We start from the raw sequence: 25,430 nt of genomic DNA on the forward strand, positions 1-25,430 counted from the left end.
TAAAATTGGCCTTGAATATTAAAATGAAAGTGTCAGAAATCGCAATTGAACGTTTCATTGAATTTTCTCACGATACGAGGGTGGCTTACAGTTTTATTTCTTTCAAAAGCGAATTTTGTCCAATAACGAGGACGAAATACCGTTTATTCGAACAAGGTAACTTCACGATGACAAGATGGCGAGATAGATATGTCTTTTGAACGAATGTTAATGTAATGAATTTTAAACCACTAATATGTATTCATCAACGTCGATTGAAAACTATTTGCGTGATTAAAATGTCTCGAGTATTTCCACGATTCGAGAGATTTACGCTGTAACCTTTAACGGGAGACAGTAAGATATAGAACCGAACCAATAGCAACGGTTTTCATGAATTATTCGCTGCCGGTTTGGAGCATAAATTCGAAAAAAAGGTTACAAAAAAAGTTGGGCGCTTCTTCCAGGTTTTGTCCGATGAACACGTCGATTAGGCTGACCTAGCAAAATTTTCCTTAGAAGTGTTGAAACGGCTGGTCAAAATTTTTTTAAAATTTCGCACATTATACAATACATTTCACATAGATGGAATAAGAATCAATTTTTTAGTCGAGTCAAAATGGGTAACGTATTTTCACGGTAGAGAACGAGAGATTGTAAAACATTCTTGTATACTCATACTTTCAATTATTTTAGATGTTAAAGAATAGAAGTTTAGAGTTTCAAGAAATTATTCAACGTTTTATTTACTAGTACTTTCAGTTTGTAGTATTAATAAAATAGTTTAAAGTATGTATGTACGTGTGGATAGTTTACAATTGTTCATTATCATCTCTAACAATATGTTACTCGTTTTTTAATTATTTTTACTTGATTAAAAACTTGATATTTCGAACAGTGATATTTTACCCAAATACATTTGTTTATAGAGCTATAAATAACGAAGATACTCAAAACGTATAAAGTTATTACATCAACCATGTATATGTGTATCTCTTCGGCTCTATGCTGATATCTATGAGATGGTGAAATGTCTTTCTCATCGATAGGATAACTATTCATCTAGAATGTGCACCACTGCAATAATATCACGCATTGAATGACTATCGCCCCAATGTCCAATGTTAAAAGTTCCAAGAGTCATGAACATCAGATGGGTCACGAACAAACCAATCGAACGAAACGGCGCGTAGTTGACCTTGCTGGCGGTCACCTTTGTACTGGCTTTTATTTATAATAATTGTGTATAACCGGGAGTACGATGCAAATAGAATCGAAAATTAAACTTGTTAAAATTAGTTAACTAAACTAGTTAAAATTAAACTTGAATCCCGGAATCTGTATGCGTCGGCGATAAGTTAGCGCTGATATCGTTACACGTGAAAACATAAACAGACTGAACGAGAAACAGCTCGCAACTTTGCTGAGGAACGTACTCGGTATTAGTTCCGGAAGATTTAGGAAGATTAGATTTTGTCGTTTCTTTTAGTACTCAGGACTTTTAAGAAACAGAAAATTTTGCTTTATTTCTTTTTTCTTTTTTTACTTGTATTATTGTGATTCGTAATACAATATTTGTCAAATATTTTGTTTTGTATTTTTTTTCTAAAAGTCAATTCAAAAGCCCACATTTAAAAAAAAAAACGTCTACTTCAGTCGATTCTTGACAGAGCCATAGCTATTTGAAAGAAACGATGTTTGTTTTTTTAAACTCATAACTTTGTTTTCGTTCAGCACAAAAATCTGCCAAAAATTACAAAAAGGTATTTTCAGGATATTATAATAAAAAAAATTTCAGCCAAATCGTTCGATTGTCAGTTGGAATCCGACAGTTTGACAGTTCCACCTGCAACTGTTCCTTCCAACCAAGACAACTCCTGTCGCTACTCGAACACAGATCACAGGGGGTCTTCGCACTTCCACAACACTGTATATATAAATATGTACACGTCGATCCTCAAGGGCTGTAGCTGTGATCGGTCACAGTTGCAGTACGGGTTTGGCGAACCCGAGGTACCCGAGCTCGTTATAGAGGCATTGGGGGATGCCAGAGACTAGAATGATAAAAAAATAGAGCGAGAAGACTAAAACACGTAAAAGAAAAATAAGCGAGTAATTATGTTTCGTAAGGAACAGTAACGAAGTTCCACCAAGCCAGGAAAAAATGTCAAAAGTGTAACTTTTCCGTAGTTGATCTACATTATATTTCATGAAAGAACGTAATCTAAACACGGAACATAGTATAATGTACAGGTAGTATCCAAGTTTACTCGCAATGCCTTGTCGTTTGCTTTACATCGAATTACTCCGTACGTTTGCCGTAATTAGCGTTGCCGATTCGGGTATCTTGAGGATCTTAATCGCGCGATCGGTCGAGGTGATAATTTTAAACGGAAGCAAAAAGCACGTGACGCAGGTCGTGCTTCCCAGAAATTTCACGCAATACACGTGCCTTGATTTGCCTCGTCGTCTCTTGATCGCAATCATCATATTTTTTTGTTGTACCGATTGGAGGGACAAATGGAGCGTTCGCAAGCGCGGAAACGAATAATTGTATATAATTTCTAATAAATCCAACGTTCTGTCTCGGATAATCCGCAAAAACCTTTATTATACGTTTTGCAATGAAAATTTCCATGTGACGATGCAGTATGAATAAAATCGTCGCGATAAACCTATTTTTCCATTCGTCGAAACGAATGATACAGGTGTACAAACAAAATGGTTTCTCGGAAGATGTTTCAGGATTTTGTTTTGTAATAATAAAAAAGTCGCGACGGGGACTTGGATGACATCACCTGTAAGGTTTAATTGTATGGAAATCAGTGTAAAAGTTTGATGTATTCCATACCATTTGTGTTTAATTAAAAAACAAAATTCCAAATCCTCTTTTGGGAAACATTAAAAAGCATAAACGGAATGCAATGTTAATAGAATTGAAGTAGGTGTTATAAATCTTGTAATAAAATTTCAGTGTCGCAAGAATGAGAAATTTTAACATATTTCCGGAAACATTCCAGATAGGCATCGATGACACGTTAACCTCTTTTCGCATATTTTAGAACCCATTCGAATATAACAAAAGTATCACACAATCAATTTGATTGACGTCATTTCAATAGTGAAAAGCATATTTTTGATAGCTTCATCCCCTCATGTTTGAAACATTTCAATGTAACTGAAACATTTTATATTTTATTTTATATATTTTTATTTTTATTGATATTTCATTCAATTTTCTTATCTTATAACGTTAAATATTCTAGAAAGTAAAATCCTCATACCTTTTGACACGCAAGATCAAATAGGATATCATGCATGCAATTCTTTATTTCGCTACTATGTTTTTCTATCACTAAACCTTATATTTTTTTAAATCATAATTTGAGCGACCTTGACCTCCAATTTATTAAAAATATCTATAAATAGAATTTCATGAATATTCACGTGACTCAGTTATTGATTAAGCGTGCGTGACACGTTACTTAACTTAAGAAACATCGTAAAAAGAATAATCTCCGAATTATGCGAATACAGCTGAGACGTCCGATAGGAAAGAATCGATAACTTGGAACTTTGTTAATCTTGTCTTAAAAGTAGGGCGCACTTGGACTAGGTTAACCTTGTAAGTATGTCAGGTCTGGGTCAGATCGTGGGTTAGATCGATTTTTTCGATTTATTTTATGTAACTACCCGAACTTTCGTCTTCCGAAATTATTATATATTTTCATTTACCGTGGCACGTGACTTTGTTGCGTAACTTTTACTTAACTAAACAGAAGCCCGTTTATTCGACGTTTGTGCTAAAAACCAGTTAATATCTGATTGTTGAGTAAAATTCCGAGTTGTAAACAACTGGAAGACTTCATTAATAATGTCTTAATCGGGCATCCGCATTAATCCGAGGAACGTAGCTATTTAAATAGTTTGATTTATCTCAAGAAATAAATTCTTAACATTTTTAGCAAATTAATCGCAACACTCAGCCAGAAAAGACTACCGTACACAAAAATATCGTATCATTCGCTTTGATTGGGAATTATGGCAGAGGAGATTGCAAAAAATTTGGAGGAAGGTTAAAAAAAACTAGTACCGCGTATCTTTAAATTATCTTCCTTAAATCCATCGCTCGTGAACTCGGTTCATCTCGGTTCTGACTTGTATGCATATTCATTGTTTATTTATGGGAGTTCTTAGTTCTTAGAGTAAACTTATGGTTCTCTTAAAGCGTTGTACAGGGTGTCCCTGAAGTAAATAGCCAAAATTTTAGAGCTCGAGGATGACAGAGTAACGTGTAGCTCTGAATCACTTCCTTTTCGAGTCATGAATACAATTTGCGTGCGGTCGAGTTTTGCAAAAAAATACCTACCACGGACAAAGACACGAGTACTGTTATCATTTTCGTCGAACCGAGTCGCCTGTACGGAATAAGTAATGCTGTACTTTTGACCAACAACACGAACAGCAGTTGTTTTGATCAGCCAAGTCGGCATGACATCGTGTAACCCGGAACGAAGAGCAATATTCGTTCTAAGATCAAATCTTTATGAATATTCTAGCATTCTTGCAAAACTCTGACTCGCGCTAACAACCATTACGACTCGAAAGGGGAATTATTAAAATTCATTGCAGCATCCACAAGCTTGACATTCGCGTAATGTTTTCCCAGGGTAATTTTGCTTGAGCAAATAATGTAACAATAGCGTTGGAATGTGGTTTTGTCTGTGTTAGATGAAATTATACGTGTCTTCGTACATTTTACAAAGTTCTCAACTGTTCTTCTCTTAATTATTCATAGTAGATTTGATAAATTTACCAAAATTTACGTATATGGGGAACTTGAAGCATTTTATCAAAAACATATACATTTTTCCATAATAATCTACAGGATAATCAAGTAAAATATTAAACGAGGAATGCAAAACATAATACAGTTTCTTGTGCAAACATTAGCAATTAATTCTAATGAAATTTACACGTCGAATAAGCATCTGCGTACAAGTCACAGACTAAATATAAAAAGTTTCTTTGTTACAATTTAATCCAAAACGTTATAACGAATATTAAGCTTGTGGGTTACAACGCATTCGTGCAAATGGTTTCCACGAACGTTTTCTTCGTCGTTGATAAAATAATCTTTGGAATTTCATTCGTTTATATCCGAGACACGCTGTACTTCTCAAACGCGAAACACCACTATCATTTCAAATTAGTCTAATTTATCAAGTTAATAACGCTAATGGACGCTTAACACTCATGACCAATAAAATGTACACACCACGAAGAATATTCCAGTCACTGGTATCGTTTCACAATATGTCAAACGATCGTATCAGCCCTTTACTCGAAGGTCAAGTTGAATGCTACCCGCAAAAAGAGTGCTCGCAGTTCAAGATCACTGCGGTTACTGGCTAATTTTTGTTTTTCGTGATTGCGTGAGGTAGGAAAGTTGCAATTGGTTTTACCACGAATCCAATTTGCATATACCGCGAGCAGACCATTTCGTACGAAGCGATTCCAGAAACTGGTTCAAGCTCTACCTCGTTTCGCATACCTGTATCATTCATTTTATTCCACGTGAACCTACATCATTAACAAATTTCCAATAGTTTCATCACCTCTCTGTGCTATTAACAAGAGATAATAAACTTGTGAAAATAAATTCCACGGAACATTTCTTCGATACACGAAACGTCCTATTTATTCGTTTCGTAGAGATCGATTTCAGAAACTGGGTCAAACTGTGCCTCATTTAGTACAGTAATACTTTTAATAAATTTATTGTAGGTTCTTTGGTGTTAAGAGAACACAACAATCTCCCGAATATAAATTCTTCGCAACATTATTAAAGATTCTTTTTCTTTTATAAAATTTAGCTTGAAGTTCTTCTAATTTACATTCTCGATATGACTTTTTATTATGGCAAAAAAATATTATACGATCGAAGAATAGTCGTCGAAACAATATTCAACTCTCTTCTGGTATCGATTTCGCATTTATTTTCGAGGCTCGTCTCGGATTCTAAAATCACTCTGCAGAATCATCCACGGAATATTTATGTGTGAATAACTAACGTCGAAAGCTGTTGGGAACATCAGGTTCAGAGAGTGGCTCGAAATGAAAGAAATAAAAAGAGGGAAAGGGGTTTCGTCGGTGACGTCAATGCCCGAGAAGAAAACAACGATGGCCCGGGTTTTCGGAGCCTGTCCTTGGGTCACTTGCTTTTTTTAAGTACAATCATGTGCTTTACTTTAGTATGAATCGATTCTTCCTGTACGACTGCGTATTAACAAATGAAGGTACGGTCATTGGAAATGTACTTCGTATCTTATGTTTGTACTATACTTAGAAGCTTGACCTTTGTGTTAACCTTCTGTGGACCGAATTTTTTTTCTACAAACAACTTGCAAGGAATTAGTTGGATATTTCAGGTTGATGGTGCTGCCATCCGCCATTATGTGATTTGAAAGTTACACAGGCCCATAGAAGAATTAAAATTATATTTACTGCATCGGAGTATTATAGTACTGACAAGGATGAGTGGCGTCAAGTAAATAATGCGACTTTGGAAAGATATTTTAATCTTTAAGACGTATTTTAATATTTTTCTATGCGGTATAGCAAGCAGAACCATTTAAAATCATCTGTACCATTAAAAAGAAAAAAAAGAAAAGATACAAGTGGAAGCGTATATTGCACGAAACAGATCATATCGAAGAAGGATAATCCTAATCAATCTCTGCTCGGAAAGGAGATATAGTTTGTACCAGTTTCTGGAGTCACCTTATATCGTGCAACATTTTTATTCGAAAACCTTCCTCCGAGTTACGAACAGCATCGGGTTCAGATAGCGGCTCGACAACAAAGAATTGCAAGGAAAGGGATTCTACCACTGACGTTAATGCGGCAGAAGAAAACGGCGTGGGTTGAGGAATTCAAATCCTGTTGCCCTTCAACCAGTTCGTTGGCATGATGGACTAATCATAAACGCAGACACCACAAGATGGATTCGGCCCTCTAATGTAGCACTTCTTCAATTTTATTTTCACTTCTCATGTCTTTCTGTTACCTTTTCACGTCTAAAACCGCGGGGCACAGCTAGTTATTAATAAATTTAGTAACCATTCTGGTTAGGAAATAAGAATATTGAAAGGAATAACAAGTGAAGGATGATACGAAGCGTTAAATGCATTTATCATGTCATGGCGAAAGAGTGAAGTTCAACGACAACTGTTTCAATATGAAACACTAAACAAGTACTTTGGTACCACATTGGTATTCCTAAAAATGTATCAGCAGATTAAATGGTGGCAACAGACCTTGATTATTTATTTCCGATTAACGTATAACCTCGAGACGTTTATTTATAAAATGGTATCAAACTAACGGAATTTGTAATGCTGAAAACACTTTCAGTTTTAAATATTCTGAGCTCCCTAATAAGGTTGGACGTGCAGGATGACTAGAATATAAAGTGGAAATTCGCAGACTCTTTAGATGTACTATCAATTGAAGATAAACATTACGAAAGGTGTCTTCTAAAAATAATTTCTCGAGGCAGGAACAGGTTACATTTTCAAGACTCAGAACCGGCCACGCAAGATATACCCACTCGTGAACATTAAAGAAATCGGTGCTCAGATAAATGAAATGTCTATCATAAAAATTGTTGCAGGCCTCTTTATCTTATCCTTTATCGCGACACATTTCTTTCTCTCGATCAATTGTACTTTAAAATTAATTTTACTGGCGTAGAAGGTAATTCGATTCGAAATTAAACTTTTCCGAAAACTGGGCAGATGATTACTATTAAATAATGAAATAATATTTACAATAATGACTACTTGGCACAGTTCTGCCAATAGACATATGGCTGAAAAGGAAGAGCCAACGATAATTAGAATTTAATTCATTCGACAGGAAATAAACATTAATTGACAGTCGGCGGAGTAACGAGTACTCTATTACATAACTAAACAATTGTATCAGAATCGTTATGATTTTTTGCTTCGTTAACATGGTGATCACGTTAATTTCAGGATCATTATAACTCCATGCGACTCTGTTTCAAGTGTAACGTTTGCTTTTTTTTCTTCATCCGGCTATCACATGATCATACTATCTGTTGCATTTTCTCGAGTATACGCAGCGGTACCGATACCGATGCATTGATCGATCGATTTACGTACAAATTCGATCACCAGATACTCGGGCACAGAATAACACATAAAAACATAATAATTCAAAATTATGTAGGATATTGTTAATGCCTGCGTTTCATTTAATTGCCATTAGGTAACGATTATCCTTATGGACAAGCGATGCGGAAGTTTAATCAGGCAAAAGGATCTGGAGCACAATTACGAGAACGGTTTCCTAGAAAATGTAAACGGATGCGAAATTAAATGATCTGCTATCGATGCATCCTTTTTCTAGCTTTAATATTCGTTCGTATTATGATTCGATGAATATTAGCGTATCAGCTTCTACGATAATACATTTAGTTTCAACGTGAAGATCAGATTAAAGTCAAGCGCATTGATTAAAAAGCACGATGGTTAGCTTAAAACAATAATAGTAATTTTTTAGGATAAACTGTAAAGGGTTTTCCTGAAATGGGCTTTAAGATTTTGTTGTCTAAAAGTAAGGTATGCTGGACAAATGACATAATTTTTCAGATTTATTTCTAATTATTTACATTTTGATCTAAATAAAAAAAAAAAATTGAATACGTTTCGTATCACTTACTGGGTTAATTCTCGCGCCATTTAACGCGATTAGGAAGAAGTGGTCTTAACAGGAGACCTGCTATGTCTGTAAATACCGATTTTGTAAGGGTGGAGGTCGATAAGGGAGGGATGCTAGGTAATTGGCTGTGGGGTTGAACGTTTGGTGCCCTGTCTTTCAATCCTGTCTTTCGAGGATTATGAATATACTGAACATAAGGTGATGGACTATGTATTCACGAAAAGTGTGCTTTTAGCGATGCACGAATTGCATCGGTGTACCATCATGAAATTATGAGTCACTATAAAATATTGCTCGTATGGAAGGAACTGGTCTTTCCTGCTCGATTAAAGTTGTAACGATGGAACGATTTAGGAGTTTCGAGGAGCTTGGGAGGATAATGGGGAATCCTAAGGCCCTTGGAATTCCCATAGAGTGGAGACAATTATTGGGACATTTGAGACAGATTCCACGTAAACAGTATAACTGAATTTTCTTGAGAAAAGACGTTACTTTATCACATCTCATGATCAAATGAGTAAAAGGTCTGGAAAATAAAACCTCTAGCTTGATTAGAAGTGACAGAAGATTGTGCAAATAGAGCTTTTGCATGTCAGCTTTTCATATAAATTAAACAAAATTCAGATCAAAGAAATTTCGAAGTTAAAATATTGAAACCACCCTTGCATCCATATATAAGAAATTTTGCATAAAACTTTACATTACACAGTGTCTTGCTTCAGCTATAAAAGATTTCTTGTATAATAGCAACATAATATTCACGGCATAATTTTAAGTGTAACGTATAAGACGGTAAAAAATATTGTTTTCATTCACGAGTGACACCCATCAGTTGGACGAAGGTACATTGGAATACTATTGAGAAAAACACAAATTAAAGCTAAGGTATTCTATAATCTGGACGACAACGTGTCAATTTATTTTCCCTTGTTTTTCTGTGCGAACGGTCAATTAAATAATTAATGCACTTACTCGACACGTGACGTCACCATATTTACATAATAAAAACATACGATCCTGATGTTCAATAGCTAGAATACAATCGATACAATTTATATTTCTCCCAGTATTTGGTACATGATAATAAATTATTGTTATTTAATCAATGTTCGTTATGTTTAAACATTTACGTAATAGTAATTCATTTAAAAGATGCAAATATATGCGGATTATACAAATGTATTTATGTAATAGTTAACTCGAAGTCTTTTAAATACTGTAGCAATCATTCAGTTTTTACCATGAGCATACAGGATGTTAACGAGAATGTGAATAACACATTTTAGGAAGATAAATAAGTCTTGACTTGACTCAAGCGAGATTAAATTATTTTTAAGGAGAAAGTGATAAGAAGAAAAGTTGTAAAACAAATAGGCAAATCTTGTCATTTTCTGTAAAAATCTCTCTTAAAATTTGCAAATCTTTTAACATGATAAGTACTTTAAATTGACAGGAAAGCAGAGGCAGGCAAAATTCATATCTATCTAAAAAATTCGAGTATCGAGCAACAGATAAACAACTGTTTATCGATTTCTCGTTGAAGAAAGATTAGGCCTTGAACTCTAGAATGAAATGTTTTACAACAAGGAAAAACTTGTCAGTTTAATGAAATAAATGTCACGAATAAAGTACTGCAAGTACACTGTTTTCATTCGTTATCTTTCGTTCGAATATAATTATGCGCATCTGAACAGGAATACGATTAAATATGATATAAGAAGTGGTATTGTTGTATTGCATTTATCGTCTCATAAATATATTTTTAGACATTTTGCGGTCAACTATATGGTTGATTATGCGAACACAGTATTGCGACAAGTGGGGAGTTTGAGATAATTTCTCTTGTACAGAAATTACTGCGCCACATTACGATCTTACTAATAATTATCCGTCTGGGAATATGCATTGAATGCTTTCGTGATACTTATTTGGCGGATAGTTTTCGCAAGTTCATGGCTTTTGTTGCGATATGCGACAAATTTTATTACTCACTAAAAATCAGAGAAAACATTTCCAGTAGAATATTTCACACGCAAAAATGATAAGAAATCACTGTAAGTGTTACTTACGATGTCCCATAACTGTCGCATATTTCTCTCGTTATCTGTTGTCCCGATTTCACGAAAATTATCACTAACAGAAAGTTTGAAAACGCGAATGCGTTGCATCGATAGTAAACCAAGTGGTTACAAAATAGCGTGCCAACAGACTTGATGTGCAAATTAAATATCCGGAGCAGATATACCAAATATCAGACAAAGAGCGAGCGAAACTATTGACTTCAAAGTGTTCCGACTCGAAGCCGCGTTGCATCGTAATGCAGTACAGTGTTTACTTCAGGAAGTTATTCGGCTCACTGTCGCGATTCTTCATAATCCTTCGTTGGACATTTTTTTTTGTCACCTTACGAATCCTTAATTTATTTAATTGTATAGAAGAGGATCAACTCCGACTCGAAGCCGCGTTGCATCGTAATGCAGTACAGTGTTTACTTCAGGAAGTTATTCGGCTCACTGTCGCGATTCTTCATAATCCTTCGTTGGACAATTTTTTTTGTCACCTTACGAATCCTTAATTTATTTAATTGTATAGAAGAGGATCAAAGTCGGATCCCATCTTTTTTCTTCCCCTTGGAGTACTCAAGAATGTGTTACTTAGTATTGGGGCAATGCACAAGTCTTCCATTCGACTGTGGCATAGCTAATGATCCGGCAAGAACCTTAAATTATCTGCAGCAATAATTGCACCCATTAGAGTTTCTCCGTATTTGTCCAACAATGACGCGAATAATTGCACTTTTTTCTGCATTTTCCAAGTTGTCGGATAATAAATGTATACAAGATTCCGTACGATAATCACGGGGCCTAACTGCGTAACGACGATTAAACCGCGATAGTTGATATTCGCGAAAAGGCATGTAATTTGACTCTTTTTATGAAAAAAAAAGAAAAAAGATAGTTGCATGGCGCATGGGAGTGTATCGTTGCATGTTGCGAAAGCAGGTCGTTGTTTTCGGGCTTAATGCGTAACGACCAGGTACAAGACTTTTACCGTCGTGGAAATGACTTAACAACGTGGTTTAAATAAATTGCACCTCGTTTTAATCGTGTTTGGTTCGCGCCGCGCAGTGCGTGAAGCAGAATTCAATTCGAGTTGCTTTGTAACGCGTGAACGATACTTTAAGTAAGCAAGAAAATTTATCTCGCATACTGTTTAAGAGAAAAGGAGAGTTTTTGGTCTCCAGAGAACACTTTGCTCCGATCAAAGTCCTGAAAGTGTTAAATGGAAATGCGTTTACGCAAAGAAATTTTTCATGAAATTTTGTTTCGTTACAAGCATGTAATGTATTATTTAAGGTTTGAATAGGGTCATAATGTTAGCGATCAAAATATTTGTTGAATTGAATTTCATACCATCTTTGTTTGATGAAGAAAAAAAAAACAAAATTCTAAAGCAGGTTTTGGAAAACCTTCTACTTACAATTAGCAATACGCGTTTGAAGCGCTTGCTCGTTATGGTAACGGAACTGTTGTGTTACGGTTCCGACAAATGGCACGCAAAGAAAATAATGGATGTACAGAAGGAAGAAGCTCCTGGTTTGTGTCAAAGTATCAAAAGAACTCTGAAGCCACAATTACGTCGTCTGTTCATTACGTCAAAGTGACAAGAAAATAACCTTCAAGTATTTATCAAAAGAAAGTAGATCTTCTAAAAGTAGACCGCTCTACAAAGCAGACCGCCTCTTACTGTTGTGATCAAAGATAAGTGCAATTAGGCTGATACAAATTATCTGGACGAAGACCAAAATTTGTGGCCTTGAAAATAAGCGTCTAATTTATTAACTGCCCGAGTAAACGTGCCCAGAAAATGTATATTATACATATACATTCGTCATGTACTAATTGGAAATCATGTAAACGTCTTCATTAGTAGCTTTGCGTGACTATCGATATAACTAAATGTGATCGACTGATCAGCCTTCAGCGCTTTCAACAGTTTCACACGGTAAACCGCTTCGAATCTTCTACATTATCACCGACATTATCAAAGCGCAATACGGTTTTCAACATTTCAATTACCACATATGCCAAATAATGAAGCGACTATGCTAATGAAATTACGTACCCAAATATCATTGTTGAAAAACGATAATTGGCACGAGGTGTGTTTCCGATTAGTTTCACCGGTGTTTTTCTGTCAACATCAGCAATTCACCAACGAGGGATTAACATTAATGAATTTTAATATCGAAATCACTGACCACTGACAACGATTAAACATGAGTTCGGTGCAGAGAGTAAGACGATTGTCACTGTAGCGATTTAAAATTTTGTATGGATAGAAAGAAAGACGGTTATGCCAAACGGAAATGGACCGATTAAAATTAAATCGATTTCTTGCTATAAGATGATTAATGTCGAACAATAGGTAAATGTTACGTAATGTGCAATTGAAAATCGCTTTTTAATTGCCTTTTCATGCCTGATGGTAATAACTGTCGAAAAGCATTGGAAGTAGTTTGACATTAATGGAATATAATGAATCGTGAGAAAAACTTTGCTTATTAAGAGTCTTTAAAGTAGCATTTTTATGAGACTATTCAATCTATTTTTTGGTTAACGTCTTTATTGCACTATTATGTAATATTAACGTTCGTAACGATACTATAAGCCATATAAATATTGAACTTGTTCAATTTAATTACAATTATTAGAGGTGGTATAACTTGAAATATTTAAGGAATTACATTTTTACTCAAAGGAAACAATTTAAGTCAGAAAAATGTAGGATGTATATTAAACAATCGAATGATAAACAGTTTTGAGTTCCAAGGTTTATGTTTCCTTTAAATTTCAAAAAACATATACAAAACAATAATCACATTTTGAATGGGGTTGATTCATATGTTCGTGTTGTTTTACTTTCCATGGAACGTTACATGAGAAAAGTAATTTCTTGACCGTGTGTTACATGTCATTCGATAGACCCCCTTTTTATCTATAAAATTACTTGTTGAGACTAGAATATTAATTATTTAAATCACAGTTCGGTATAGTTCTAATGCATCGATCCACTATCAAAGAAAACAAATTTTACTTTGCCAAAAAATAGATTACTTTAAATAACTTGCGTAAAATTTGAAAGACTAGATATTAGGCTTTCAGTTTGACTGAAATATTAATTATTTAGATCACAACAATCATGCTACCGGGTTGAGATGATGGTTTATGTTTCTACACAATAAACATAAAAAAATCTTCTACTTACGGATCACTTTGGGTATCCTAGCGAAGTAGAACATTTTGACGTTTTCTACCCTCGGTGCAACGTAAATATTCGTCACGACGCCGACGGTTCGATGACGAGAAAAATGACAAGAAATGAACAAAATGTAATTATTATAACGACGATTAGTGCAGTTCCGGACGTCTCCTTCGACGACCGTCCGCACACTGGGAGCAGCAACTCGATTCATCGTAAACCCTCTTTTTTTCGAACGGGTCTGAAATCGTCGAGTGATAACCAGTAGTTGCTGTACAAGCAGATAAGAAGTCGGATCATTCGTAAGAAGACGGTAATGTCTTGTTTATCTATTAGAGTACGCCGCGGGTAGGAACTCACCAAGTTTACTCCCAACGAGCATGAAGTTGCTCGTGAAAACCATTGTTCGTTCGCGCGTTAAATTGCCAGCAAATAAAATGTACACTTCAGACTCTAGTCTTCGATACGATAGAGGGCTTACCAAAAGGGCTTTTGGGATTTTCTTTTTCGTTAGACACAAATGATATGCAATATATGGAATTCTTTTTTTATTTTAAACGAAAGAATACATATTATTACACCGACGATTGTATTTTGTAAAATCCTGAAACCATTTTTCAAATACCCTTTATTACGACAAGTAGGATATTATTATTGGAAATGTATACAAATGATAAGTAAATCCAATAATATAGAGAAAATTCATTTTGACTTCCATCGCCTGTTTGATATGTCATGTTCGATAAATATACACGATACTCTGCAGGATTATTCAACTTCGATTGTTACTTGGATATTCAAGTTTGTCGCAATAATTACTATGGCTCGACGCGGTCGCGCGACATTTGTTTTCATTAGATTAGTGCACAAGTAATTATGTGCGATGACGTTCCAAAGATAATAAGACAAACAAAGCAAAGTTTTAAAATTTGTCGAAGGATTGTCAGAAATCAAATCAAACTAATTTTATCGTATAACATATTTGTTTTTTCAACGCTTGATACAAAAGCAATTTATTAAGATTGAATCTTAACGTCTACGCGAGGCTTAAATGATCAAACTTTCGCTTTTTCAGGCTGTCATTGATGTAAGCAAGTTAACTACTGCTGGCGAGATTTCTTATCTACCTTGCTCAGATATGTCATTTCTTTAATTTATTAGAAGTTCTTGTTTCATACTGTTCGATACGCTACAACGCGCTCGGTGACAGCTAACCGATCGACTACGACATCTGGGTGTTCAATAAATGACGCTAAGTATCGATCGTGCAGCTAGAATCGCTTATCCTTGCCATCTTTATCGCGATAAAGATTTAGATTTAGACTTAATACATAATTTATAAAAATGAATTTTTCTGAAAACTAATTATAACCCATTTCGAATATCATGTTTTTGTATCTTTTTATATTGATGTCGCCATAAATGCATAATGGATCTGCAGTCTAATTATTACTGATTTATTGTATCTTTTGTATTGTTGTAATTTATTACATATCTTGTAGGGTAGTTTGTTATGTAATATATCACGTATTACTGCAGCTACTATTTTTATGAATTAACGGCAATTATGAAGTGTGAGAGTTACAGAGGAAATTACGAACTAAAAATAATTAGTAAACACTGCAATAGACGCCATTTTTGTTACACGAGAAGTCAAGTTATTACGTAGGAGAAAACGATTGATTTGATCGCAAAGGAAAAATTCGATCCATCATTCATTGATCAGCAATCTTACGTTTCATATGTTGTTCAGCTTATTTAAATTCAATTTGCTGTCGATATGCTTGATCACGATGACTACTATGTATTGGCAGGTCTTAGGTTAGATTTTAATCGTGGAATCTGCTGTTTTCCTTCAGTTTACAGATGGAAGTAACGTGCAGCTGCTTTGTATCGAATAATTGAGTAAAGAAGGTAACGGTTATTTTCAATTTGTAAGTAAAAATCCAAAATCTCTCGTTTCCTCAAATATAAAATTTGTTAACCCATCGTCGAAGGAACTAAAATACGCCGGATTCATGGTAGAGATGGTACTGCTGCGTTATTTTCAAGAATATTAAGCGGAAGAGAAGTCTAATCAACATATTGAATTTCAAACAATTTTTAAACTCCTGTAACCAACACGATGACAGTCAACGTGTTATGGAGTCGAAGAAGTCAGTGTCCTTTTGAACTTGAAAATTCTTCTCCGCCACAGCGATTAAAGATTCATAAATTTATTGGCAATGGACAACCACAGACGCATAAGAAAAACTGTAAAAGGAATCAAGAATAAAAAAAGACTCGATACAACAGAGTGGTAAAACGAGCTTCGAAGCGATACCTGTCGTTCATTGGATGGTTATTCCACCAGTTGAATCGAACCATCGACGAGTTCCTCCTCTCCACGTTTAATGTTCAAGATAGCTGAGGCTTAGGCATAGCTTTAATTAGAATCCTTTCGTATCCTGTTCTCCACATCTAATCGTTCGAGAAAACAGGTCCTCGCGGTAAATAAATACCGTCCAAAACCTTATAACTCAATATTTATTGGACCGTTTTGGTCCCAGCCATATTTTTAATTTTCGAAGAAGGCCGACGAGGAACCGATTAGTTTTTATTGCAACGGCAAAACTTGAATTTGCAAACCTAGGCGTTTTCAGCAATTTAGTGCGAAGGAACATCTTAGTAACGATTAATAATAAATATCGGAGATCTAATAAATAATAGGTAGGAGAATGGTAGGCAAAAGAGTTTTAAAAACTAACTCATAAACAAAGGAGAGGTCCGATAAATAGACTGAACATCAGAAAACTTTAGATTTGTCGACCTGTCGATACTTTCTTGCGAATACCTACAGTTTTATATTGTCATAAGCTAAATAAAATAAAAAGCGTCACCGTGGACCACATTCACAGATTTGTCAAGGTACTTGTACCTCGACCGACTTATTAGCAATTATCAGCATTCTTTCAACGTGAAGTGGCCGTGTAGGTTGTCCAGTCACTCGTTCTCGCCTTTTATCCTCAAATGGGGGCCAATCGTTGGAATAGTTGAAACTCCTTTTTCAATGTGAAAATGGGACACGCCTTTTACGTGGAACAATTCTTTTTACGTAGATCGTCGGTGCGTGTTCGTTCCATTAGGGCATTGTTTTTGAACGTGACGATTGATATCTTGGAGCGTAAAAAATTTCGCCCGAAAAAAGCTTGAGAAATACTGCATTAAGAACACATAACGTGGCTGATAAATATCAATTATTCTAAGCTGATTCGCGTCACCTTGGCTATTTTTTCCATTCCGCTTATGCAGAATCCGCGGTTGCGCTTGTTATTCGTAATTTCCTGTCGACGCTCCTCGTGTTATTTCGATTCCCCTAATCAGTGGGAGCCACATTTCCCTCGGTATTTGCATCTTCAACTTGACGTTGGTACTCTTTTATTTTATTCTTATCCTCGGCTGTTAACTTGAGGCCTGATAAGCATAATACATGTCTCAAGAATAGTAGCGATGAACCGGTTACCAATATAAAGGGTGGTACCGTTGAATCTACAAACGAGTGAACCTTGAGGAGTCACTTTGGATCCAAGAAAATGTTAGACCTTGAAGCATTTCAAAGTGAATATTAAAAATTGGCCGACTAGAATTTGCAAGGGGAAGCGTCAGAGACACTTCTCAAAGTCGTTTCGTCTTTTAAACGAAAAAATTTCATAAAACAATGTTACTGTTTATTGAAACAAAAAATAGAACAAATTTTCAACGTGAATACAAAGTGCTCTTCGTTTAACCAGTCAGCTGTGATTGACGACTATGCTCGTCATGCGTAAAATTTAGTTATCATTGGTTATTTAAGAGTATGTTTCACATATTAATTTGAATAACAGAAGTATAAGTGGCATGAATATATAGCTGTCTTTGCGATCCAATATCAGTCTGTGTTTGACGATTCTACCTGTCGTATTTGGATTCTCACGACACACATAGGTGCGTGCTCTGAGAAGAGGACGCCACAACCGACTGGTTAAAAACAACAACAATATTACCTGCAAGACACACGTGACTGTCGAAGGAGCAAATACTGTCGCACTCGCTGTCTTCTTCAGAGTCCGTATCCACTACTTTCTTCTTTCTCTTCTTTTTCTTCGTTTTACGTCTTAATATCTTCCTCGCTCCTTTATCCTTAACATTTTCCTCTGCCTCAGGCTCGCCTTCCTCAGGTTCGCCTTCGTCAGGCTCGCCTTCCTCCTTTTCTTCGCCTGGCTGCTCCTTTTTGTCACCCTTTACCGTTTTCTTCGCAATTCGTCTTCTTCTCTTCCGTCCTTTCGGACGCCATCTTGGTCTGCACGTCTGGTACGGAGTTCCTGTAAAAGTTCGTAATAGGAACAGGTATTTCAATAGAGAGACTTGTAAGAATCGAAAAGAAATAAAATGAACGTTGAATAAAATAAATATAGAACAATCGCAATTATTTCTCTAAGAGTTTACTTGTGGTTTCTGGAATTTCCAGTGGAAAATCTATTTCGAACTCGCTATCATCCAGACAAATCACGTGACGTGGATTAATAAGTTGTTCTCTGACTTCTATCGAGGGTTGAATCTTTTTGAGCACTATCTCTGTCAGTGAAACGCGTTTAAGCACGTACGATGCTGTTGTCCTCGGTTTTCTACTAATACGAATTTTCTTTTTGCATTTAGGGGAAACGATTTTCTGCTTATCCTCCGATGTATTGTTCGTTTCGTCCTCTTCTATGCAATCAGTTATCGAGTCTCTGTGTTTTAATTCCTTCTCCTTTTTGACAGCCTGTCTCGATTTTTTTGACCGCTCTAGTTTCCATTGCCTGTACTTCCTGCATTCGGGACGATGTAGCATGTTCTCCAATATGGGAGTAAATTATCGCAAGGCTATAGTGATGTGTTATTGTAAATGCGTAGGATAGACTATGAATGAAAGGGTTTTCTTGTTCTATGTATTAACATTTTGAATGTATGGCTAATGAATTTTGGTTAATTACATTTCTATATTAAATACATGTTGATGTTTGACATTTTTTTGGAGGGTTAAGATTGAACAGTCACATTTTGTGTTGGATGAATTTCGTTATAAAAACGATAAGTGATCTTTATCGATTGTTTTTTGCGCGAACATCATGCGAATATACCTACGTGTAAATTAACCCGTATTTCAGGCTGTACATTCTATCATTCTCGACGAGTCAATGAAACTTTTTCAAATTTCAAGTGACGCGAAAATATAAATAATCTTAATACAAATGAAAAGTATCTGTTACACTACGATATATAAGAATCAGAATAAATAACAGGGAGGAGGGCACAATATTCAGTTGAATTTTAAACAAGTCTTTCGGTAAAACTATAGGTTATACGTTAAATTGCGGGTTAATTTTAAATGATGCAAGTTTGTAAATTCGATGACACCTTATTCAATACGAATAAAATTCGAATTAATCAGTGACACAAATTAATTTAACGTCACGTGAAAGTAAAATGAGTAAAATCGATACCAAAGGAAAGTTACCACTTGAAATTGATCGGGATAAGAAGCAATTATTTAAAGAGAAGCTGATACAACTTGCCCATTGCGATGACGTTGTTTCGTCTGAAACTGTGAACGCTATTGGTCGAGTAACCGAAGATGTCCGAGCTGCTGATGACAATGCTCCCAGCAGCGACGAGTTCGACGAGGATCTCGAAGATCAGTATAATGATTTAAACTTCTTCCTCGAGCTACCAAACGATACTTACTCGCTGACTGAAATCAGACCAGAGCTACCAGCGTGCGTTAGATATGGCGTTCGTTCAGGATTGACTCACATAAATATGCCTAAGTTTTCACCTCTGTCCAGAGGGCACCAGGTAAACGAACTTTCAAATCATTTTAAACTATGAAAATAGTGAAAACTAAACATAGAAATCGCTTACAAATTGACCATGGCCAAGTAAAATGCACGTTATATTATACTATGTAATACATTATACTATATCATAAGACAGTTATAATATAATAGAATTATTAAAAAATGATTAAAAATATTATAAAATAAATAAATATATTCTATTCTATTATTTTTGGCTATCGCGCAAATCTACATACCCTTACACGTTCTCGAATCATCAGAAATCAATCCTGATGACATCCTAATCCTGGGATCCGTTCTACACGGTACATACTCCAATTACTCTCGACTAGAGCGCTGCACTTGCGCAATCTAAGCCGCCGCTTATTATCAGTCTCCCGATTGGTCGACGGTTATTGAGGTTCCTCAATCGGAGAGATAAAATTTCACGACCCGTGATTATCTCTAAAATTCGAATGCCACCCAGGAAAAACATCCGAGCACCCTTCAATTTTCTCCGGTTCGCGTACGCGGAACGACGTAATCATAGTCGCCGCGAAAGGCTCGCAGCCGCGCTTGTTAAGTCAATCGTTGTTACTTACCGTTTCAAACAACAGGGTGGAGCAACCGCGATAGCAGCCTTTGCGACAACCACGGTGTACAAGTCTCGATGCTGGAACGAGGCAGTCATCGATCAGATCATCGAAGACGGGGATACGTTCTACTGCGAATCCTACAAAGAAATAAACACCGACGATCGACGGCTCCTCTCCATATTGGATCTACAGAGAACTCTTTGTGTTCAGCACAAACTCACCGTGAACGTCAGCATCGAGGACGCCGCTTACGCAGGCACGTTTCGTTCCTCGGAGCCGACGAATTTGCACCTGGTGAAAGCTTTGGATTTGTTCTTCAAGCGCAACAACGCTGGGATTCTATGCTCCTCGGTCCTCTACATAGCCATCTGGAAGGATGCAAAGTACTACAACATATTCGACGGCCAAGCCAGAATGGAGAACTGCGAGCCAGCCCCTGACGGAGTCAGTGGAACCGCGAAACTGTTCCTTGTCAAGGACCTGATAGGAGTTCTCTTCATCATCCTCGAGAAGAGCAACGTTCAGAACGAGCCATTCGTTCTTCACGCGATAGCCATCAGCGGCGTGGAACATTACACTCAACCCATCGACACCGACGTGACGGAAAGCGCTTACAGCAAACCGCTGAGACGACCCAGCGGTTACAAAGTGCAAGACAAGTATAGAGCCGTGGTACAAGGCTCCTATCACATGATGCACCCGTTGATCCCCGAGCTTCTTCGCGGACGAACCCACATGATCATAGCTCTAGCGGCTCTAGTTTACTCGCGTCTGGTGAATGGCAACAAGTGGACCAGCGCCCTGATCGACCTGATCTTCAACCAGTCCAACATCTACTTCGTCGATCTGGTCCGCGTCCTCGACAAAGATCTGCACGACGAGGAGTTCGAGCTGAAGTTGGACGACGCCATGGGCGACGTGATTCTCGGCGTGTACTCCGCCAAGGTGAAGATTCGCACGAACGTGGTCCCTGGTTACGGTCAGAAGAGGGGCAAGATAAACTTCGACAGCGGGATGCGCGAGTTCTTCGAGAACCAAGTGTGCGGGCTGCTCGAGATCAAGGGGATCTACTATGCCATCTGGAAACACGACGATACCTATTACTACATGGATCCTTACGCCTGCGACGACGAAGGTTTCCGTTCTGGAACCGCTGAGCTGGATAAATACGATAAACCTGGGGAGTCCGCTTGCGTGACGATGAACAGCTCTATCAACCAAGTGGCGGAGACCATCATGGAGAACACCGGCAGCAGGGACAGGGATCCCTTCATAATACACGGAGTACGTGTCCTCTACGTGAAGACTGGAACCACGCCTGGTGGCCCTCTGGAAAAAGTGATCTATAGGGAGAAGGGCACGAATCGCAGACCCCAAGCGCCTCCAGCACCGCCATTTGCTTGGGAGCCTTGGGCGAAACCGGATACCAGCGAAGTGGTCGACATGAAACCCAGGATACGGCCAGAGATGGACAACATGAGGGACGCTGTGGTCCAGGTCAGAGCTGAGCATACGTGTGTAATGTCAAGTAATTTCTGAGGAGATTACTTTACGGAACACGATTTACTTGACCTGTTACTTACGGAACACGATCACTTTGACCCGTTCCTATACTCACAAGGTTTTACGAAAATTGTTTGTATTTTTCGTCAACCACTTATGCTAACTTTTATCCATATAAAAAGAAAAATATACAGTCGGTCCCGTAAGTATTCGCACCCTCTATGTCTATCGAAGAAGTTTTACTAAATTCAATAATAAGTTCTATGTTTTCAAATGAACGTTTCATTATAAGTATCTGCATGGACAAACTTTACACTTGTTATATATGTAACGAAAAATTTATTTGGAAACATCAAACCTATCATTTAATTTAGACGAATTCCTTTAATAAACACAACGGATACGAATATTTATGGGACTGACTGTATATCCAACTTCGCTTTTGATTTTATTTTGCATACAGATCCGCAGTCTAATTATTATTTACAGTCGCATAAATTATTGAAGTCATTATTCGTTTTTCCGATTAGATGTTAGCCAACTTTCTTTCAGGTTCCGACTTTGATGAGAAACGCGGATTTGTATATGATGACGGAAGACGAGCCGATGACCTACGTGGTTCTACCGCCAGAGGAAGAGAAGGAACCGGAAGAGGTCCCTGGAGAAGAGGAAGAGGAAGAGGAGGAGGAGGGAACAGCCGTTATGGATAAATGGCGAGAGGAGGAAGAGTACATGGGCGAAGAGGACGAAGAAAAAACAGAAGACATGGGCAAAGAGGCCGATGAACCGATCATCAAGATCGTTAAGGGCTACATGAAGATAAATCCTCATCGTTTGGTCGTCCAGGGCACGAAGAACTGTTTAGACGACGGTTTCGAGATACGATCGAGGGGGAAGCAAGGTCTGATAGCAGCTCTCGCTGTTCTGGCTTATAGAAAACTCAAGGATCCGAACCTGTGGCGAAACATAGACATTGATCAATTGATCGACGTCAGTGACGTAACTTACGGCGATATCATCGAATGGATCCGCAATGGGAGTCCCGAAATTGTAGAGAAGAAAGAGATATTAGGGGAGGCAGAGGAGGAGGAAGAAGAGATGGAGGAAGGGGAAGAGGAAGAGGAGAAAAAATTGCTGCCAAGACCTAGTCACTTAGACCTGACGATGCTGCCGATTAGGTTAAAATTCGGCGAGGATGACGTGTTTTATAAGACAAAGATGAAGGTCGTTCAGGGAGAGGCTACCCCTCTCGCGAATCTTGCGGAAGCTCTCGAATGCTACTTCAATCGATATACCGATTTGATATTGGAAAATAGGCGGTTAATGTACGCCATCTGGAAGGACGACGGTCACTTCTTCTTCTTCAACCCTTACGGCAGCGATGAGGAGGGTTGGCGTCTTCGCGGCTATCCCGCCTCGTTCGCCGTGGCGGCTACCATGAACGAGCTAGTGGATCTCTTGTACGGCGTAATCGAGTTCAACGAACCCACTTTCGTCATCCACTTCGTGGCGGTAGACTCGATACAGCCTGGCAAGTACGCGGCCGAAACTGATATAGTGATGCCTGATGATGATGCGGCCGTAGAACAATTTAAAACTTCGTTTCTACCGATCACTGACGACGATTTGGAGAGGTTAGAGGCTGAATTGGAAGCGGAGGAGAAAGCCGCGGAAGAAATGGAAGATGTCGACGTGGACGTGGATGTGGATGAGGAAGAAGAGGAGGAAGAGGAGGAAGAGGAAGGAAGAAAAGGTCGAAAAGGCGTGGAGGACGAGGAGGAAAAACCCATAATCGATCCATTGCTGGAAATTAGAGAACAGGAACAGCCGGATGCTCCCTATCGTCTGAACTTAGTTTTGCTCACTGCTGGTTTGAAAATTCCCGAAAAAAGTGAAGAGGAAATGCAACGTATACACGAGCAATCGGCTTTGGAGAAGTTGAAGTACGATCATCCACCTCCGTACGTGATGCCGTCGAACAAGACCTTGCTGAAGCTTCTGGATGCGAAACGGGCCAAGAGATCCATCCCTTCCTTGGTGTCGAGATTCTCCATTGATTCTAGGTTAGACGTGAAGAAGAAGGGTGGCTTCTCCTCGACGCTGTTGGCCAGGTCGACTATAATGGAGCTGGACGTCCCAGATGAGGAGAAACCTTCGAAGAAGATCAAACTGTCCCCCAAGAGGTACCTGTATTCCAGACTTCTTCCTATTTGCCTGATGCCTCTGAGAGCCATCAACGACCTGTACATTCATCACGACGAGCCAAATAAAGCTCAGCAAAGAGAAGAAGAGGAGCTGGCGAGAAGGAGGCGCGAGGAATTGGTTCACGAGGACGCGCCTGAAGTACCCATCGGAATTCGTATTCGACCAGAATTGATACCGCTGGGACCAATTATCAGAACGCCGATTCCTGAGAAGAAAGCGATCACTTGTCTTGAAAAGAAGAAACGAAAGTGCATGCTGGCCAGAGGCGACGCGGGAGACCCGGTGACGGAAAAGATCCTCTGCAAAACGGAGGATCTGCTGCTGGAAATGTTCTTTCCCGATTTTAAAGTGAAAGATCAGTTACAGTCTGAGGAGAAGAACGTGGATTCCAAGAGCTCTAATAAAGTATTGACGGATTCCGAGATGACGACAATTAGGAAGAGAACCTCAAGTAGAAAGAAAAAACAGTTTGGGGACAATGTTGGTTTGAAAGTGAGATTAACTATTTTTAGTAAAAATTAACCCTTGGTCTTGTTTAAACAAAAGTACAGGCTGATTTTGCACCAGTATTTCCATTTTTATTAAACAATTTTCAGTTTGACTTCTAGGGCCTATTGAATTTCGAATAATTCTTACGTTAGTACATACATACAGCCATAAATATCATAGCCACGAGCAACGCCATATTAATGCTATTATAAGACCACTTTTTGATTGTTTAAATATTCCGTAAAACATAAGGCAAGTTTGAAAACAAGTCATCGTATAGGTTCCTTATGAACAATATCTAAAAATACCTCTCCTTGAAACTCATTACAATGTTGCCTCCTTAACAATAATAAAATAAAACTAACGCAAATCAGGTGCAAAAGCACCTCATTAAAAGCTTATCATTACAGTCAGGTTCGCGTCTCCACCAAGTACCACGACCCCAATTAAATTATTTCGCGTACCGAATCTTAATCCCAAGAAACGCATGCGTTCTCCTTTTCATCCCAAGGTCACCGACGATGGGATTCGAATACTCCAGGGCAACCTATGCCTCGAGAACCGCGACCAAATCGAGCCCTGTCACTTCAAGTCCTGCTTCTTTCCCGCTTTACTCTGCATCCTGGCGAAGATCAAGCTCGATCCAGATCAGTTTCGCACGAGCATCCTGGACCAGTTTATCTTCCTAGGCGACAAAATCTATCAACGGACCGGGAAACTCCGCTTCAAACCGTATCGATGGTTCCATCACATCGAGATTCTCGACACGATCTACAACGTGATCACGAAGCAGGACATTTACGCTGACCCCGAG

At 37.9% G+C, this 25,430-nt stretch overlaps 2 protein-coding genes across 2 annotated transcripts in view; both read right to left on the minus strand.

The window, feature by feature from the left end:
- Window positions 1-14,169, minus strand: part of LOC128872726 (scavenger receptor class B member 1-like) — a 49,207-nt gene extending 35,038 nt beyond the window's left edge. The window contains exon 1 of the mRNA XM_054115707.1: window positions 13,996-14,169. Within this exon, the coding sequence (XP_053971682.1) occupies window positions 13,996-14,029 (34 nt within the window). The 5' untranslated portion in view covers window positions 14,030-14,169. The remainder of the gene's footprint in view (window positions 1-13,995) is intronic.
- A 3,175-nt stretch (window positions 14,170-17,344) lies between these two features.
- On the minus strand, window positions 17,345-18,838 carry LOC128884842 (titin-like). The gene is made up of 3 exons (XM_054138497.1): window positions 18,454-18,838; window positions 18,012-18,371; window positions 17,345-17,442 (listed from the first exon to the last, which is right to left on the minus strand). Exons 1-3 carry the CDS (start codon window positions 18,836-18,838, stop codon window positions 17,345-17,347), a joined length of 843 nt encoding a protein of 280 aa, XP_053994472.1.
- Window positions 18,839-25,430: the final 6,592 nt, after the last annotated feature.

Source organism: Hylaeus volcanicus, chromosome 2 (assembly GCF_026283585.1).
Source record: "Hylaeus volcanicus isolate JK05 chromosome 2, UHH_iyHylVolc1.0_haploid, whole genome shotgun sequence".
NCBI lineage: Eukaryota > Metazoa > Arthropoda > Insecta > Hymenoptera > Colletidae > Hylaeus > Hylaeus volcanicus.